This window comes from Erinaceus europaeus, chromosome 4 (assembly GCF_950295315.1).
Source record: "Erinaceus europaeus chromosome 4, mEriEur2.1, whole genome shotgun sequence".
NCBI classification, from domain to species: Eukaryota; Metazoa; Chordata; class Mammalia; order Eulipotyphla; family Erinaceidae; genus Erinaceus; species Erinaceus europaeus.
In genome coordinates, this window is record NC_080165.1 from 7,993,420 (window position 1) to 8,012,163 (window position 18,744).

An 18,744-nucleotide genomic window follows, 5' to 3' on the forward strand; every position below is an offset into this window, starting at 1 on the left:
CTTCCACTTTTCACACAGTAAGAAGCAACATGGTAGACCAGTGGGGGGGGGGTAGGGGAGGGATGGTGGTGGTGACGGCAGCCTGGGAAGTGTTTTATCACTCCAGAGTCTTCATGTGACCTGACTCTTATTCTCAATTTAGTTACATCTTGACCTGGAAAAATGCAGCCAAGGTTGGCTTACTTTGGTTTATGATGCAAACCTCTCCTCCACCCTCTCCCTTTCCCCCTTTCCTCTTTTTCCTGATATTGAGTCTTACTCCTCTTGATGTCTCTACAAGTACTTGTTATCTCCTCCCCATACCCTCCCTTCCTTCAGTATAGTTTATCTGTTAGGGTCCCTGAAATGTATACAAAGAATATGATACACCTAAGGAAGCTTTCCTTCACTAGACAGGACTATCCACACAGCAGGCAGCGTCTTTGTGAATTCTCTTGGCAGCAAAGGAGTGAATATTTCCTACTAGCTTTAGTCCTCTCCCACCCCCATTAAAGGACTAATTTTTTTTTAATGCATGAGATAACAGACAAGCCTTGCGTGACCTGTTTTTCCCCCTCCCCCTCCCTCTTCTTCTTTTCCTTCCCCCCCCCCCTTGCGGTAAAATAGTGCTGAAGAAAGAGGGCACTAGTGTACAGTCCAGATCTCTGCTTTGCACTGTCTGGGTTAGAGCTGAAGCGTCTGCAAAGCGACCGTGGCCACGGTGCTCTGGCCCTGGGACTCAGCGCTGTCTGCCTGGACTCAGGTAGGTCTCAAGTTCAAATTCTTCAAGAAAATGCAGGTGAGCAGACACTTGCTGGTGGCGAAGCCCACCCACAATGGCAGACACAGTCCGTATCTGTGGGATTGCTCCCCCCCTCCCCTGGTCTAAGAGGCATGCATCCTCGTTGGTTTATTTCTTTTAGTCCTGCATCCCTGGCAAGCTTCGGGACCCGCGGGTGCCTAGGCTGTCGCCTGCCTCCCTTCTGGGGCTGGTATTCTCCGCCCGCCCCTCTGCTTCTTTCTCCTCTGACTCTCACCTTGAGAAAGGGAGTCTATGAGAGAGAGAGAGAGAGAGAGAGAGAGAGAGAGAGAGAGAGAGAGAGAGAGAGAGAGAGACAGCCAAGTTAAGCCCCACAGGAGACAGAGATTTGGCGCCCATGTCCCCTAAGTGGCGGGGTTTGAATATACACCTGCAGGAGCACTGGTTATGAGGCAAAGCAAATGAGCGTGGATGGATGGGGTGGTGAGGAGGCGAGGGCGTGTGTGTGTGTGTGTGTGTGTGTGTGTGTGTGTGTGTGTGTGTGTGTTGAAAGAGGGAAGCTGGGGTAGGGGGTGGTGTCAAGGAATTGTAACACTGGTCTAAATGTCCCCGCCCCGGGTGGTTCTGGTTTTTGTCTGTGCAACCGGACTGAGCCCTGTCCAGGGTTCTGAAGGCGGTGAAGCTGAGCTGTCGCTGGAGATAACTCTGAAGCTTCTCTTTCTAGCAACTGTGCAAAAGCCAAAGGTCCCGATTTAGGCAAGGGCTTCCAGCCCACCACCTTCAGCCCGCCCCGCGGGAGACAGGCTACCTTATCTGCACTCTCTCTCTCTCTCTCTCTCTCGGAATGTCTACAATTAGCCTGATTTTTTTTGGGGGGGGGAAGCCTAGGGGGTGGGGCCAGGGGAAGGCTCGGGAAGGGGGGAGAGTACCAAAGTGACATGTGGAGACTTTACCAGGCGTTGCCTTAGTGACTAATATGGATTTCTCTCTCTCTTCCCCCCCCCCAGCTGGCCAATTTATATTTACTACTTGAATTGTATGCTAGGGTCTTTACACCCTTAGTGTTAAAATACAAGCCGTATTTCTTGTTCCTTTTTGAAATAGTGCTTCCACCTACCTAAGGAGAGTTCCCAAATTTCTTGTGTGTGTGTGTGTGTGTGTGATCTTTTCAAATTCGAAAAGTTCTCTTAGATTGAAAGATGGAGCTAATCCTCCCTCCCCATTCCATAACACTCCCTTCCCCTCTCCCCATGTCAGTTATCTTCACTGTTTGCAGTGGGGAGGGGGATGGACTCAGCAAGAGGCTTGTAGTTTGCACCGCAGGGGAGTCCTGGGGGCTCTGGGAGCTGTGAGCAGACATGCCTCCCTCTGTGCTCAGTGAAATGAACCCCGCAGCTCCAATGCCATTGACCCTAGAGTTTTGCCCCAGATCCACTAAACCGAGATGTGATTTGTCGCCTCATTTTATTTGCAGCGTCCAGCTCACGGGTGCCACCAGAAAGGACACCTATTGCACCCTTGATTAGTTTTCCTCCATGCACTGGTGAAGGAGGAGTGGGACTCGAACTACTACCCTCTGCATAGGCCTTCAGGGCAGGGAGGTGAGCCCGCAGAGGCCCTGCAGGGGCAGGTGGAAGGCAGGAAGGAGCAGGTGCAGACCGCGGAGGTTGCCAACCGCACCCAGCCAAGAGCCAGGCTGCTGCGTGCTCCAACCCAACTCGAACTGGTGTCTGGGACCTGAGTGACAAGGAGTCCTCAGCACAATGGTCTGGCTCCTCTTGGTGGTCTTTCCAGCCATCATTTTGCAGCTCCCTCTCCTCCCCAGAAGCCCCAACAGGCATGCATTGCTGGTGGGAGCCTCCTCTCAGCGGTCGGTGGCCAGAATGGACGGAGACATTATCATCGGGGCCCTGTTCTCAGTCCACCACCAACCTCCGGCGGAGAAGGTGCCAGAAAGGAAATGTGGAGAGATCAGGGAGCAGTATGGCATCCAGAGGGTGGAGGCCATGTTCCACACCTTGGATAAGATCAACGCGGACCCTGTACTCCTGCCCAACATCACCCTGGGCAGTGAGATCCGGGACTCCTGCTGGCACTCCTCCGTGGCTCTGGAGCAGAGCATCGAGTTCATCAGGGACTCCCTGATTTCCATTCGTGACGAGAAGGATGGACTCAACCGATGTCTGCCCGATGGCCAGGCCCTCCCCACAGGCAGGACTAAGAAGCCCATAGCTGGCGTGATCGGCCCGGGGTCCAGCTCAGTGGCCATCCAAGTGCAGAACTTGCTTCAGCTCTTTGACATTCCGCAGATCGCTTACTCTGCCACCAGCATCGACCTGAGTGACAAAACTTTGTACAAATACTTCCTGAGGGTGGTCCCTTCGGACACTTTGCAGGCCAGGGCGATGCTTGACATAGTCAAGCGTTACAATTGGACCTATGTGTCTGCTGTCCACACTGAAGGTAGGCTGCTGCATTTGTGTAAGAAGAGCACCCAGGGGGCCCGGGGCACTGCATGATGGAAGCTTGAGAACATAGCACCCTCCGTGTTTAGTTGTAGCTCTGTGGGGGAACAGACTTCACTGCTCTCAGTACATGCCCATCCTGGCAGTGCCTTTATCTTTACCCTCTGAGAATTACAGTGTCAAAAACTATGTTTCTTATAGCTTCTGGGATAATTAAGGAACAGAAAAATACCTCCATTTCTCCTAATAGGGACCATCTGTAGTTTTTAGATGTCCATATTTGCACTCAAAGGTTTGTGTCTCCAAGGTTTATTCTCCTAAAGTGTTATTAATATATGGATCGCTGTGGTGTTCCAAGTTTAAGAGACTAATTCTTTGTGAATGATTAGAAAAAAGAAAAAAAAAAGGAGAAAGTCACTGTCCCCTAACTGGACTTAAAAGCTTTTGTCTTCTTTGTCTTAATGTGCCCTTTCTTACACATTCCAAATTATCTCCTCTAGTATATCAAAGGCGTTCTAATTCCAGGGTGCTTACGATAAAAAGGAAAAGTAAATAATCGAAATCACTTATTTATTTATTCTACTATATAGTTAAAATTCCCCTATGTCTTTTCTCCACCTTCAATAATTATCCGGCTTTATAGGAAAAAACCCTAATGTAACCTTTTGGATCTGAGCTTTAGCTTCAAGTGTTTTGTTCTCACACAATGCCTTTAGTGTTAAAAATTTACATTTAAGAGCTGGGGAAATAGCATAATGGTTATGCAAAAGACTTTAGAGCCTGAGGCAAAAGGCGGTCTCAGGTTCCATCCCCAGCATCTCCACACGCCAGAGCTGAGTAATGCTTTGGAAAAAAAAAAAAAAAAAAAGCCAACAACAACAAAACCCAGACACTTATCATGGAGCGATGAGAAGTTGTACTTGTGTAGTAATGACTATTGTAAACCATTACCCTCAACCTCTCCCTAAAGTGGGTGGAAAAAGAATAAAAAAAATCAAAATACAATTCAACCAATAATAATTCACTAATACGAGCATAATAGATACCAAGTTTTCAATGGACTTAACACTGAGGTTAAGGCAGGTTTTGACCCTCTGACAGACATGAATTCTCAAAGAATTTCTTATAGAATTTCATTACTCCCCTCACTTTAGCCTATAGCTATTTTTTGATATGATGCAAACTGTTAGTTACCCACTTCCGACGACCTCCTTCAGTTTATGACAAAACCGAGATCCTCATTACTAGTCAATGTCTAGGACAACTCCCATGTCTGTTCTGGCAGATGGGAGAATTCACTGTTGTTAATATCAAATGATTAAAAGAAACATCAGAGTTATGACTGCATTATTTTTAAAAAATATCATTTTATTTTATTAAGAAAATGTTATACAAGGTTCTTATCTCAGGTGTACTGCTCTACTTTATTTTAATAGTCAAACTATGTTTAGCTACTGGTGAGACATTCGAAAACAGAAATTAGGAAACATTCTGACTGAAATGATTATTTGTATCATTAATGAGAATTATTGTTTTAATTCATAAAGACACTAGTTTTCGGGGGGAAATCATATAGAATTATGTTATCATTTCCGACCTTTTTCAGGGAAAAATTTATTACTGGGTTATTGTAACTTCTAATATTTGACTCATGCTTCTGTATATTGATTTAAAAAAATGGTTAACTGCATATCAAGAAAGATTTCGCCTTACATTTTTAAGACTCAGATTTAAGTTCACTGGCTAATCCCTTACATATTAGTGCTAATTTCCTACATTTTAGTGTCTAGTAATAATTCCTCCCAGTGCTTAGGTAGGAGCTCTCTTGAGAGCACAAGTTAAAAGAATTATTATCAGCATTAGAGAGATGTCTTTAAAAGGGAACATCTAATTTGAATGTTACTTAATGAAATATTTAATAGTTCTCTTGCCACTGAGCTATACAATAAATATTCGATGTATAAATATATTACTATAAATATTAGATGTATAAATTCCTCTTTAAACAAGAACTAATCATCACATTTATACAGTAGTTTAATTTTTCCTTATTTTATTATAAAATCATAGAAAATAGAGAAAAGATTCCTTTCTTCCACTGCAATGTGTTTTTCATCTGCATTGCTTTGCTAAAAATAATTGCTAATAGTGGGTTGCTTTCTGACAACTAGACTTATGTTTTTGAAAATTAGTTGGACTTACATTTGCCAATTTTGTTGAGAAAGGGCTCATATTAAAGACATCAACCTTGTATTAGTTTGAGTTACTTTGCTTCCTGTCTGTAGCTAGTGTGTAAAGAAGAGTTGATGTCTCCGTATTATTAGGGCAACCGATCTCACCTTAGATGTACTCATAGCATAGTATCATAGCTAACTTTGATATCTACTTTATCATTATTTTTTTTATCCATGAGATGACACTGACCGGTCACTGTAATGTACATTTTGTTTCTTCTCAGAAAGAACTGGCTCACCTTTTATTGGACATAGTATCTATAGAAAATAAATTGCTTTTATTTTTGCCTGTCTACAAAGAAATATATCAGTCTCTTTCATATAAGTTCCAACTAAAAGTGTGTCTTTCCTATTGTTTTGCCCTTCTACTTCTCAGAGACCCTTGGTGTACTGGCCTGTGGGTACTTTCTTGCATCATTTAGTAATTTTCCTACTTTAAGAGAGATGGGGTCACCTACCAGTGACAGTTCCCTGTCAAAAATCAGCTAACAGCACATATCACTGTTGTCTCTGCCATCTGGGCACTGTTTAGGAAGGAAGCCAATTTGTCTGGATTTTAACAAATTGGAAGTTATAAAGTCTGGAGCCTCGAATAACTTTCACCTCTCTTTTCCAAATTAGTCATCCTCTAGTTAATTTGTTTTTAGTTTCTTTTATTAGAAGTTAATCAAGTATAGTTAGCATCAAAAGCACTAAGTGGCTAGGCTCCTGCACCTTCGTTTATTTCTGTAATTAATTCTGCTTGACTTAGAATCCTAGATGGAGCAGCCTGTTATTTTGAGTACCTCAACTGTTTTTGTATCTCCTTATCAAGTTATATAGAAATTATGTTTGGAGGTATTCTCTATTTTTTTTTTTTTTTTTTGCCTCCAGGGTTATTGCTGGGGCTCGGTGCCTGCACTACGAATCCACTGCTCCTGGAGGCTATTTTTTCCCCTTTTTGTTGCCCTTGTTGTTTATCGTTGTTGTTATTACTACTGTTATTGCTGTCATCGTTGTTGGATAGGACAAAGAGAAATGGAGAGAGGAGGGAAAAACAGAGAGGGGGAGACAAAGATAGACACCTGCTTCACAGCTTATAAAGCAACCCCTCTATAGGTGGGGAGCCTCTGGCTCGAACCGGGATCATTAAGCTGGTCCTTGTGCTTCACGCCATGTGTGCTTAACCTACTGTGCCTGCTCCCTTTTTGTCTTTATCTAGTTAAAGTCCAGTTGTTATATTCCTTTACATACATTCCACTACCACACCAATGGTACCACACTAGTTTCCTATGCATAACTATGTTTCCCTGACAGGAGAACAATAAAGTTACCTGTATAAGGATGCCTAGAAAAATAATTGCATAATTGATTCTTTAAAAAAAAATATTTTTGAGGGGCTGGGCAGTGCCACACCGGGTTAAGCGCACCTACTATGAAGCACAGGGACCTGTGTAAGGATCCTGCTTTCAGCCCCAGACTCAGCATCTGCAGGGAGGATGGTTCACAAGAGGAGAAGCAGGTCTGCAGGTGTCTGGCTTTTTCTCTCTTTGTTTTCCCCACCCCTCTCAGTCTCTGTCTTATCAAAAGAATTGAAAAAGTGGCCTCAGGAGCAGTGGATTTGTAGGGTAGGCACCAAACCCCAACGATAACCCTGGAGGCAAAAAATATTTAAAAAAATGAACTGTTTTAAAATGATCTTACTAGTGGTTTAATACTGGTTTACAAAAATCACAAAATCACAGAGGCTGTCACTCTAGACTGTACCCACGACCAGAGTTTTGTGCCTACCACCCGCCTCTGTCCATAGTCTTCTCAAAGTCTTGTCAACAGTTTGGCTACATTTAAAAAAATAAGTTCATGTGTTTAAATTCTTTATATTCTATTTATGAGTGAAACCATTCAGTGGGGCAGACCATTTGGTAACGGATATAAAATATCGCAGTAAGAGTCCTTGCCCACAAAGAACTGAAAGCTAATACGTCTTGACTTTACCAACAGTTTGTCCTGCAAAAACCATCTCACTCAAATGTAAATAATACATAAGTTGTATGCATAACGTTCAGGCAAGATACAATGTACTACGAGAAAAATGCCAATGTTCCAATGCAGTGGTGCTGTGAAAATAGAGAGGGGAGGGGGAGATAGAAACAGAGAGACACCTGCAGCATTGCTTCACAACTGGTGAAGCATTTTCCCCGAGGTGGAGACTGGGAGCTTGAACCTGGGTCCTTACTCATGGATGCTCTACCGGGCACACCACCATTATGTTACTTGCATGACTGATCCTGGAGGGAGATATTGTAATAGGATCTCTCATGCAGAAGCCATAGAGCCTTTTAATAAGAACAAAGATAGATGTTAAAAGAAGAACAAAGTAGATGTTAAAGAAAGATGTTTACTTGGAAGACATGACTTTAAAGATACTAAGCATAGATGACAAAAATAACCCACTTCTGTGAAGAATATGTCAGTCAAGGACTGTATTCTGCCCTCCTGATACAATATGGATTCCCTATCAAAGCCAAAATGATCATTTCGGAAAGTTGTAGAATGTGAAACTTAGAATAAATCAAGTTGATGAAAATAAGTATGTTAAATCCAGTAAAGATTTTTCTTTTTCTTTTCTTTTAAAATATTTATTCCCTTTTGTTGCCCTTGTTATTTTATTGTTGTAGTTACTATTGTTGTTGTTATTGATGTCATTGTTGTTGGATAGGTCAGAGAGAAATAGAGAGAGGAGGGGAAGACAGAGAGGGGGAGAGAAAGACAGACACCTGCAGACCTGCTTCACCTCCTGTGAAGTGCCCCCCTGCAGGTGGGGAGCCAGGGACTTGAACCGGGATCCTTCAGTCATCCTTGTGTTTAGTGCCACATGCGCTTAACCCGCTGCGCTACCGCCCAACTCCCCAGTAAAGAGTTTTCTTTGAGTTCGGAGCTTCAAAGAATTTTTGGAGTAGACACATTTTTGTTTGTTTAAGATTTTCACACATTGTTTCATCTTAGAGTGTTAAATGAGCAGAGCTCTGTTCAAGGACTAGCAGTGGTGTTCCCCTTTTGAAAATGTTCTTTTTTTAAAAATTTTTTTATTATTTTTATTTATTTATTCTTTTTGTTGCCCTTGTTTGTTTTTTATTGTTGTAGTTATTATTGATGTCATTGTTGTTGGATAGGACAGAGAGAAATGGAGAGAGGAGGGGAAGACAGAGAGGGAGAGAGAAAGACAGACACCTGCAGACCTGCTTCACCGCCTGTGAAGTGACTCCCCTGCAGGTGGGGAGCCAGGGGCTCGAACCGGGATCACCTTGAGCTGTCCTGTTGTTTACAGTTTCCATTTTCATTTTTTTTTGACATTTGCTTACTTTTTATATGAAACTGGCTTTTTAAGCTTCTTTTCAAAATCCATTTTTTTCTTTTCAAAAGTCTTGTGTATTTATTTATTTAAAATATTTTTATTTATTTATTATTGGATAGAGACAGAGAGAAATTGAGATTGGAGGGAGGATTTAGAGGGAAAGAGACAAAGATACACCTGCAATCCTGCTCCCCCCCAACAGGTGGGGAAAAAGTCTTGTGTGTTAAGACAAAAAATACTGGCATCAGAGGGAAATCCTATGTCATTAAGAATGTCAGTTTACTGTTGGTGTAGGTAATGAAGTTACATTTAAGAAGTTTATTTCTGGTAAAGATCATATTTTCTATGTAACAGTAACCTTGTCTATGCATTCATCTACATTCCAATCTATTTTATAGTAAGTTACCCTAATAAACTCTTCTATTTTGCCACAAAATAAGGAAAGGGAGTTTCTTGAAAAATCATTTCCATTGATCAGTTGAAGACAATGTTACATCTTTAAAACATATGGTTCCCATATGTGTTATTTCCTAGCTGTGATCAGACTATCTCATGAGTGTGGAAGAATATATAATCTAAATTCAGCAATAGAATTTCACCTGATTTTTTCCCCTTTGATGTCTTTATTCTGGGGATAGAAGGGAATTTAGAAAGGGGAACAGGGGAAGAGAAATAGAGACACCTGCAGCAAGCCTGGGGCCTTGTATAATACACCACTGCCTGGCCTCCACCTATTAATTTTTCTTTATAATGATCTCTCTTCCTAATATGCCCACAAATTTCCTTTTTTTTTTTTTTCCTTTTTTATTTAAGAAAGGATTAATTAACAAAATCATAGGGTTGGAGGGGTACAATTCCACACAATTCCCACCACCCAATCTCCATATCCCACCCCCTCCCCTGATAGCTTTCCCATTCTCTATCCCTCTGGGAGCATGGACCCAGGGTCAGTGAGGATTGCAGAAGGTAGAAGGTCTGGCTTCTGTAATTGCTTCCCTGCTGAACATGGGCGTTGACTGGTCAATCCATACTCCCAGTCTGCCTCTCTCTTTCCCTAGTAGGGTGGGTCTCTGGGGAAGCTGAACTTCAGGACACATTGGTGGGGTCTTCAATCCAGGGAAGCCTGGCCAGCATCCTGGTGGCATCTGGAACCTGGTGATTGAAAAGAGAGTTAACATACAAAGCCAAACAAATTATTGAGCAATCATGGACCGAAAGCTTGGAATAGTGGAGAGGAAGTGTTAGGGGGGTACTCACTGCAAACTCTAGTGTACTACTGCTTTCAGGTATATATTTTACAGTAGTTTACGGATATGTGTGAACATATGCTCTCTCTCACAGAAACTGGTGTATATCTTGGTTTTGGGACTTTGTTAGAAAGTGAACCACCTGAGATGGAATTAGAGTATACTATGAAAGGAAAGGTCTTACTGGAGTAATGAAGCTGAAGGGTTGTCATTCCACACGTGAAGTCTCTGGACACTTTCTGAAGTGAAGCATGTTGAGGTGCCAATCATTGTGTTGGTTAGGTTGTGATCAGCAGATGCAATATTATTTGATATGGATTGGGAGAGGCATATGGGAAAGTGGGCCCTATGCAATGGTTCCAGGACTGGGGGAAGTAGAGGCTCTATAGTGGAGATGTGAGGTTCCTGCTGTCTTAGGGTTCAAAAAGACAGTTGATAGTTAATGTCATCATCACATTATTTGGGAATTGGGTTAACTTTGAAAAGTCCTTTTGTTAGGGTTTGTTGTACAGTACCCAGTATCTTATATATAGCTGTGCTATTGGTTGCTTCTGATCTACTTGGTCTAGGCTTTTGAGAGAGTCTGCACATCAATTATACAGCCTATATATGAAAAAGATTCAGTTTGTGTTTTGAAAAACTTCGAGACATACAATTAATTTTCCCCCTCATATTAATTAACTAGTGATTTATATGACTACATTTTACTAGGAGTGTACATAAACACCATTCCCACCACCAAAAGACTGTGACCCATGCCTCCCACCCACTCCCAACCCCCAGTGGCCCAGGAAGCTGCATGTCTACCCCTCACCACAGGGTTTTTACTTTGGTGCCCTACTTACAATTTGGTCAGGTCCTGCTTTTAGTTTCCCTTTCAGATCTTCTTCCTCAACTTCTGTTGATGAGTGGGATCATCTCATACTCATCTTTATCTTTCTGACTTAGCTCACTTAACATAATTCCTTCTAGCTCTGTCCAAGATGGGTCAGAGAAGGTGGGTTCACTGTTCTTGATAGCTGCATAGTATTCCATTCTGTATATATACCACAGCTTTCTCAGCCACTCATCTGGTGTTGGGCACCTGGGTTGCTTCCAGGTTTTAGCTATGATGAATTGTGCTGCTATGAACATAGGAGTACACACCTCTTTTTGGTTGGGTGTTATGGAGTCCTTGCGGTATAACCCCAGGAGAGGAATTATTGGGTCATATGGAAGGTCCATGTCTAGCCTTCTGAGAGTTTTCCAGACTGCTCTCCACAGAGACTGAACCAATTTACATTCCCACCAGCAGTGCAGAAGGGTTCCTCTGTCCCCACAACCTCTCCAGCATTTGTTGCTGCTGTCCTTTTTGATGTATGCCATTCTTACAGGAGTGAGGTGGTATCTTAGTGTTGTCTTAATTTGCATTTCTCTGACAATCAGTGACCTAGAGCAGTTTTTCATATGTTTGTTAGCCTTTTGGATCTCCTCTGAGATGAATGTTTTGTTCATATCCTCTGCCCATTTTTGGATGGGGTCATTTGCTTTTTTGGTGCTAAGTTTTCTGCGCTTTTTATATATTTTGGCGATTAGTTTCTTGTCTGATGTATGGCATGTGAAGATCTTCTCCCATTCTGTGAGGGGTCTCTTTGTTTAATATTGACTAAACCATAGGTTAAGAGGGGTACAACTCCACATTAATTCCCACAACCAGAACTCCACATAATTCCCACAACCAGAACTCTGTATCCCATCCCCTCCCCTGATAGCTTTCCTATTCTTTAGCCCTCTGGGAGCATGGACTCAGGGTCATTGTGGGATGAAGAAGGTGGAAGGTCTGGCTTCTGTAATTGCTTCCCTGCTGAACATGGGCGTTGACAGGCGCATCCATACTCCCAGCCTGTCTCTCTCTTTCCCTAGTGGGGTGGAGCTCTGGGCAATCGGAGCTCCAGAACACACTGGTGGGGTGGTCTGTCCAGGGAAGTCTGGTTGGCATCATGGTAGCATCTGGAACCTGCTGCTAGGTTATCTCTCCATCCTCTTATGATTGAACTGTTACCATTATTATTATTTTTTATTTCCAAGCGTAACATTTTTGTTTTCTTAGAAATGTAAAATACTTCGTTAAAATCTACCTAATTACTAAGTTCAAGAGTTTGGTTATTGAATTTATTTTAGCATTCCAGCTTTGTCGAACCCGGATCCTTGCGCTGGTCCTTGCTCTTTGCGCCACCTGTGCTTAACCTACTGAGCTGCAGCCCGACTCCCATCAAATGCATTTTCTAAGTTATTCAATGAGAATTTAATCAGTTTTCTTTTTTGATGGAAGTTATTTTAAATGCTGTGATGTAGTATATCCCCAATGCTTTGGTTTGCATTTCCTTGATGACCAGTGACGGTCATCACACTTTGCTTCATCTTTTGACTATCTACATGTCTTCTCCACAATCATATGAGTTCTTCAAAGTATTTTTTTAGACACTAATCTTTTACCAAATGTATAGATTGAAAGAATTTTCTCCCCTTTATTAGGTTGTCTTTTCACTTTATTGAATACTTCTTTGTTGTGCAGAAGCTCTCTAGTATAATCGAGTCTGACTTACTTAAAATATTTTGTTTTAAAAAATATTTTATTTATTTATTCCCCTTAGTTGCCCTTGTTGTTTATCATTGTTGCTATTATTGCTGTTGTCATACTGTCATCGTTGTTGGATAGGACAGAGAGAAATGGAGAGAGGAGAGGAAGACAGAGAAGGGATGAGAAAGACAGACACTTGCAGACCTGCTTCACCGCCTGTGAATCAACTCCCCTGCAGTTGGGGAGCCGGGGGCTGGAACCGGGATCCTTATGCCGGTCCTTGTGCTTTATGCTGGTCCTTGTGGTTTATGACGGTCCTTGTGCTTTTTGCCACCTGCGCTTAACCCGCTGCGCTACCGCCTGACTCCCAAATATTTTGTTTTTAGCAGGCTGAGTAGTGGCACAGTGCCTAGAGTGATGGGCTTATGTACACGAGAACCTGAGCTTGATTCCTGATGCCAACACTGGTTCTCTTTCCTCTCTGTCATAGATAATTGTGTTTAAAATAAAACACTTTGGGGAGTCCCAGCGTTAGCACATTGGGTTAAGCGCATGTGGCACAAAGCGCAAGGACATGAGTAAGGATCCAGGTTGGAGCGCGGGCTCCTCCCCATCTGCAGGGGAGTCACTTCACAGGCGGTGAAGCAGGTCTGCAGGTGTCTATCTTTCTCTCCCCTTCTCTGTCTTCCCCTCCTCTCTCCTTTTCTCTCTGTCCTATCCAACAACAATGACATCAGTTACAACAATGAAAAATGAAAAGGGCAACAAAAGGGAAAATAAATAAATAAATAAATATATAAATAATACACTTTGGGTTCTTTTGCTTATACTTTTGATATTCTACCCAGTAAATCACTGTCAAAAGTGAAATCTTCCCTATATATATATTTTTTTTTTGAGAAATTTTGTGGTTTGAGGTCTTGAATTTAAGTCTTAGTCTACTTGGTACTGTACAGTAGGGATCTAATTTCACTTTTCTGTATGTGTTTAGACTGTTATTTCTTCTCCCACTGAGTATTCTTGAATCACTTCTCAAATATCAGTAGATTGTATATATCAACATTTATTTCAGGGATCTTGATTCTGTTCTGTTCCATATGGGAATGTGGCTATTATTATGTCAGTTCTATACTGTTCACATTACAGCTTGAAATCAGGAGCTGGTATGCCTACCTTTCGTCTTCCTTCGTAGTATTGCTTTAACTGCTGGGGGCTGTTTTTGACTTAATACAAATTTAGGATTATTTTTTTCTATATCTGTGAGAAATGCCCTTTGTGCATTGACTATATGGATAACTTTGAATGCTACAAATATTTTAACAATATTAATTAGTTTGATTCATAAATATCAGAGATTTTTCCATTTGCGTATTAATTTATTTTTATCAGACTACTGTAGTTACCTCTTAGATTTATTTCCAAGTATTTTTTATTGTTTTTAATGCTAGTGTGGATGCGATAGTTTTTTGTTTGTTTGTTTTTGTTATTGTATGAAAGCATAACAGTTTTCTGGATATAGAATTTGTATCCCACAACTTCATTTAATTCATTAATTAGTTATGTCAGCCCTTTTTACTGGCATTTTTAGGGTCTTTTATATTCAAGTTCATATCAAATGCAATGGTCACCTTACTTTTTCCTCTTCTGTTTGTGTGTGTGTTTTTTTTCCTTCCTTCCTTCCTTCCTTTCTTCCTTCCTTTCTTTCTTTCTTTCTTTCTTTCTTTCTCCCTTTCTCTAGTTCTTCTTTCCACAAGAATATCATCAGGGCTCAGAGCTTGCACTATGAACCCACCGTTCCTGGCAGCTGTTTCCCATCCCCCCTACCTGCTTTCTATTTTATTTGACACAATAGAGAGAAATTGAGAGGGGAAAGGGGGGATAGAGAGAAAAAAAGAGAAAGACATACACTTGTAGACTTGCTTCACTGCTGCTGAAGTGTCTCCCCAACAGGTGGAGAGTGGGGGTTTAAACCAGGCTCTTGGAGCTTGATAACACGTGCACTCAACCAGGTGGGCCAACCTCATCCATCCCCATTTATTTCTTTTTCTTGTTTGGCTGTTCTGGCTAGAATTTTTTGTCAAATAGGGGTGCAAAAAGAAATGACGTTTGAAGTTCACTTCATTAAAGGGATAAAGGGAGACTGCAGAGGGGTGAATGAGAATGGAACAGACACAGAAACCAAAGTGAACTCAGGAAACTGACTATATCACTAGTCCTGGAATACATGCGCATTCAAAAGGGGAAGTGGATGGCCAAACTGAACAAGAGAGGTTGAATACAGGAAGAAACACTTCTGTCAAGTTAAGGAATTTAAACTCTCTCTCTCTCTCTCTCTCTCTCTCTCTCGTAAGCATAGTGAGTGAATGATTTTAATTGGTGAGGAACCATAATCATATTTCTAGTTTGGAAAGGTCAGGGAGAGACCAGATTAACAAAAAAGATTCAGATTAGGAATAAAATAGCTAAGAAACAATTCAGGCCATTGATGGCTGGGGTGGGGGGGGAGCAATAGAGAAAAGACCAGTTTAACTAATACCATTAATGAAGAAGTGATGGGAGACTTATTAAAGGTTGTTCTGAAAGGGTTGGAAAGAGGAGAATGCGTCTGGCAGCCATTTACTGAAGAGATGAATATTTATTGACTAATTAATTATGCGGACTGAGGGAAGAGTTTACAATAACTCCAAGGTGTCTATCTTGTGCGTAAACTGTGAGACGCGTCATTGGTCAACGTTCTGCAAACGGAGATGGAATTGAGATTGTGAAGCAAGAATCTGCTGTTGAAACCATTACTCTAATGTACGGGATTCTCAAAGGAGAGACTGCAGGGCAAGAAGAGAAGAGGTCAAGAACAGGGTGAAAGTGAAATAAGAATTGGGGGGGGGGGGAATGGGAAGAGCAAATGCGCCAAGTAGAAGGAAAAAGAAGAGGAAGAACCAGCCCTCATAGGAAAGGATCCGTCAAATATCGCAATGCTGATAAATAAGGGTTGGAGGACTGTAGAAGTGGTCCTTGGCCACTGATGTTGACCTGTCCAGGAATCTTCTTTCTCAGCCCACTGGGAAAATGAAGAGCAAGAGGAAGGTATACCTGCATTGTTCCTAGAGACAGAAAAGAAAGTGAGAGAGGAGAATAGACTTGCACTGCTCAATGAAAACATTCTCTAGGAGGAGACTTAGGTTATTTTAAAAAGTGATTGGAAAAAAAAAAAAGTAGAAAAGGAGAGTGTGTAGAATTGGTCAGGCAAATGTGGCTTGGGGGTTTGGGGTCATGCAAGGAATGGATTGGGGTAAGGGAGGGAGGGGAGAAGAAATTGTGGCCAGGTTAACTTGGACTAGAAGTGCAGTTTCATCTTGGTTTGGATGCAGTTAATGTTGAGGAGGAGAAGGAGGAGGAGAAAATTTGAAGGTAACATTTAGTAGCCTTCATTTGGCTAATTATCCAATTAAGGAGAAGGAAAGGATTAGGACAAATACAAACAGAACAAACTTTTAATGCACCAAATTGAGATAGGAAACTATGTATTCCCAGTACCAAGAGTCCTTGGTGTTTTGGTATTCTCTCTAGGGGTATATAGCATCCAAATATAAATAAAAAGTCTTAACTTACAAAGCAGTTTATCAACTTGTCAACCTGCTGGCCCGATGTCCAAAAACACCAGAATCTTCCTTAAGTTAATTACATAGGAAACCAGGTGCTCACCAAATATCATAGTCTAGAATTATCCAGCTCCTATCACAACGGCAGATGAGGGAACTGATATTTAAGAAAATCACCTATGAGATCATTACAGTTGCTTGGCATCAAATACTATTTCTCTGCTACACACCTGACTTTGTTTACTCTTCCTCAATAACTGCCTTGTTAAAATTGTGTTTTAATATATTGTCCCTTTTCCTTAAAGGTCGGAATAAGAATAGCAAATGTAAATGTTGCTTTATGGTGTTCGAAATTTTTGTTGTTGAAGACACTGCTTCTTGTGTTACTCAGTACTCCTTGGTTCTAGTCATCTGCTGGGGCTGATGGGTGACTCACCCAGTTAAGCACACATGTTGCTATGGGCAAGGACCCAGTTCAACCCCCTGGCTCACATCTGCAGGGGAGAAGCTTAATGAGCAGTGAAGCAGGGCTTCAAGTGTCTTTTGCTCTCCTTATCTCCCCTTACCCTCTTGATTTCTCTCTGTCCTACTAAATAAATAAATAAAGATTAAAAATAAAGACATTTGTTAATAATTCTTTTTAGAATTTAATACTATGCAATCGTTTAGGACTATCTCGAAGGACTATTTAATCCCAAATTGTAGTGAGAGTAATGTGTCTATTACTTTTCTATTTGCCTACCAAGAAGCTCAAAGTTAAATTAATGCTGGGGCCAGGTGACGGTGCACCTGGTTACATGCATACATTAGAATGCACACGGACTCAGGTTCAAGCCCCTGGTCCCCACCTGCAGGGGGAAAGCTTCATGAGTGGTGAAACAGGGTTGTAGGCATCTTTCTGTCTCTTGCCCTCTCTATCTCCCTCTCCCCTTTCAATATCTCTATCTTTACCCAATTATAAGTAAATAAAATATTTAAGAAAAGTGGTGTTCATTCACAGTACTTGTTCGGTTTACATGTGTAGATAGTCGTTTCTTCCATCTTATTTTGGTAGAACTATTTTATATCCCTTTGTAGTTATAAAATGCCTCATGTTAGGAGGAGGCAGGATTCACATATGTAGAAATGGAAATGACGCCATTGTAGCTTAGACCCCCTACTAAAGTTTCTCTGTGTTATTTATAACTAGATGCTGCCGCAGACCAAGAGGTCTTTATTCACTGTGAAAATTACCTTACTTTCATATATGAATACGTTGAAATCATGGAGGAATTTTTTTTTCCTATGTGTTTAGTGTACAGAAAAGCAGCAGACTGTTGACAATATGAGAGGAGAAGCATGCTTCTTCAGATGAGAGACAGAGTCCTTCCCCTGGCTGAATGGTGCTTTGCCTATTGCTGTCTTCCTCAGTGTGTTCTGTGGTCTGCTCCAAGAGGGGTACAAGGATAACTGATCCGGTTCTGGCAGTGTGGGCAGAAGCTGGTTGTTTTGAGTGTGATAGGTAGGAGTAGCGATGTTCATATTTCTTACTTCACTGTCTTTTTTTTTACCAGAGCAATGCTCAGCTCTGGTTTATGTGGTGCAGGGGACTGAACCTGGGACTTCGGAGCCTCAGGCATGGGAGTCTGTTTGCATAACCATTATGCTATCTACCCCTGCCCTTTCACTGTCTTTTGAGTTAAGGTCAGTCATATTTAACTTGGGAAATACAGCTTGATCTAGGATGGAATATCAAAACACTGTGAAATGTCTCTTCCATTTGTAAGTAATAATGGCTGTTAAATCGCAGAGAACAAGAGACCACTAACCATTAATGAGTTGCCTTTTTCTGTTTGCTGGCTGGAAGTGTCAATCTCAAAGCAGAAAAAGACAAATACCATTTTTCTTCTATTACAAGATGCCGAAGGAAAGCTTATTGTGAAAGGTCTTTGATCTGTCAGTTTAAAAGCAAAATTCTACTTGAAATGAAGCAACTCCTTAAAAATGAAGAAAAAAAAAGTTTAGTGAGTGATGAATTTTTTGAAGTGTTTGTATTTTATTTTTCAATACATTATTTTTAGACTCTCATAGGTGCAGAGGAATACACCAGAGCACTGCCTCTCCATCGTCACATACACACAAGTCATCTGGGGACTTGATAAATTACAGATTCTGACTCAGCAGGCCTGGGATGAACCTAAAACTCTACACTGCACCTAGACTCTCAAGTCGTAGAATTCCTTTGGTCCATAACCACAACATTGGTAGAATCTCTGGAAGACCCTTTTTGACAATCCACTTCTCAGAAGGATGCATTGCATTTACTTTCTTAAGCCTTTATTATTTCTGCTAGAATCATTTGTGCCTGCATTAAGGCTCTGTTCCATGCTCCTGAAAGTATGCAAGCAGAACATTTAAATTGTTTGTGCTTAGACAGTATCTTTAGAGGAGATATTTGTCTATTCATTTCATTTTTTAAAAATTATCTTTATTTATTTATTGGATAGAGACAGCCAGAAATTGAGAGGAGGGAGAGATGGAGAGGGAGAGAGACAGACACCTGCAGACCTGCTCCATCACTCACAAA

At 41.5% G+C, this 18,744-nt stretch overlaps 1 protein-coding gene across 2 annotated transcripts in view; it reads left to right on the top strand.

The window, feature by feature from the left end:
- The first annotated feature begins 669 nt into the window (after positions 1-669).
- GRM1 (glutamate metabotropic receptor 1) overlaps positions 670-18,744 on the top strand; it is a 460,470-nt gene continuing 442,395 nt past the window's right edge. For both annotated transcript variants that reach the window (XM_007517840.3, XM_060188722.1), the window contains exons 1-2: positions 670-742; positions 2,214-3,202. In XM_007517840.3, the coding sequence (XP_007517902.1) occupies positions 2,503-3,202 (700 nt within the window). In that variant the 5' untranslated portion in view covers positions 670-742; positions 2,214-2,502. The remainder of the gene's footprint in view (positions 743-2,213; positions 3,203-18,744) is intronic.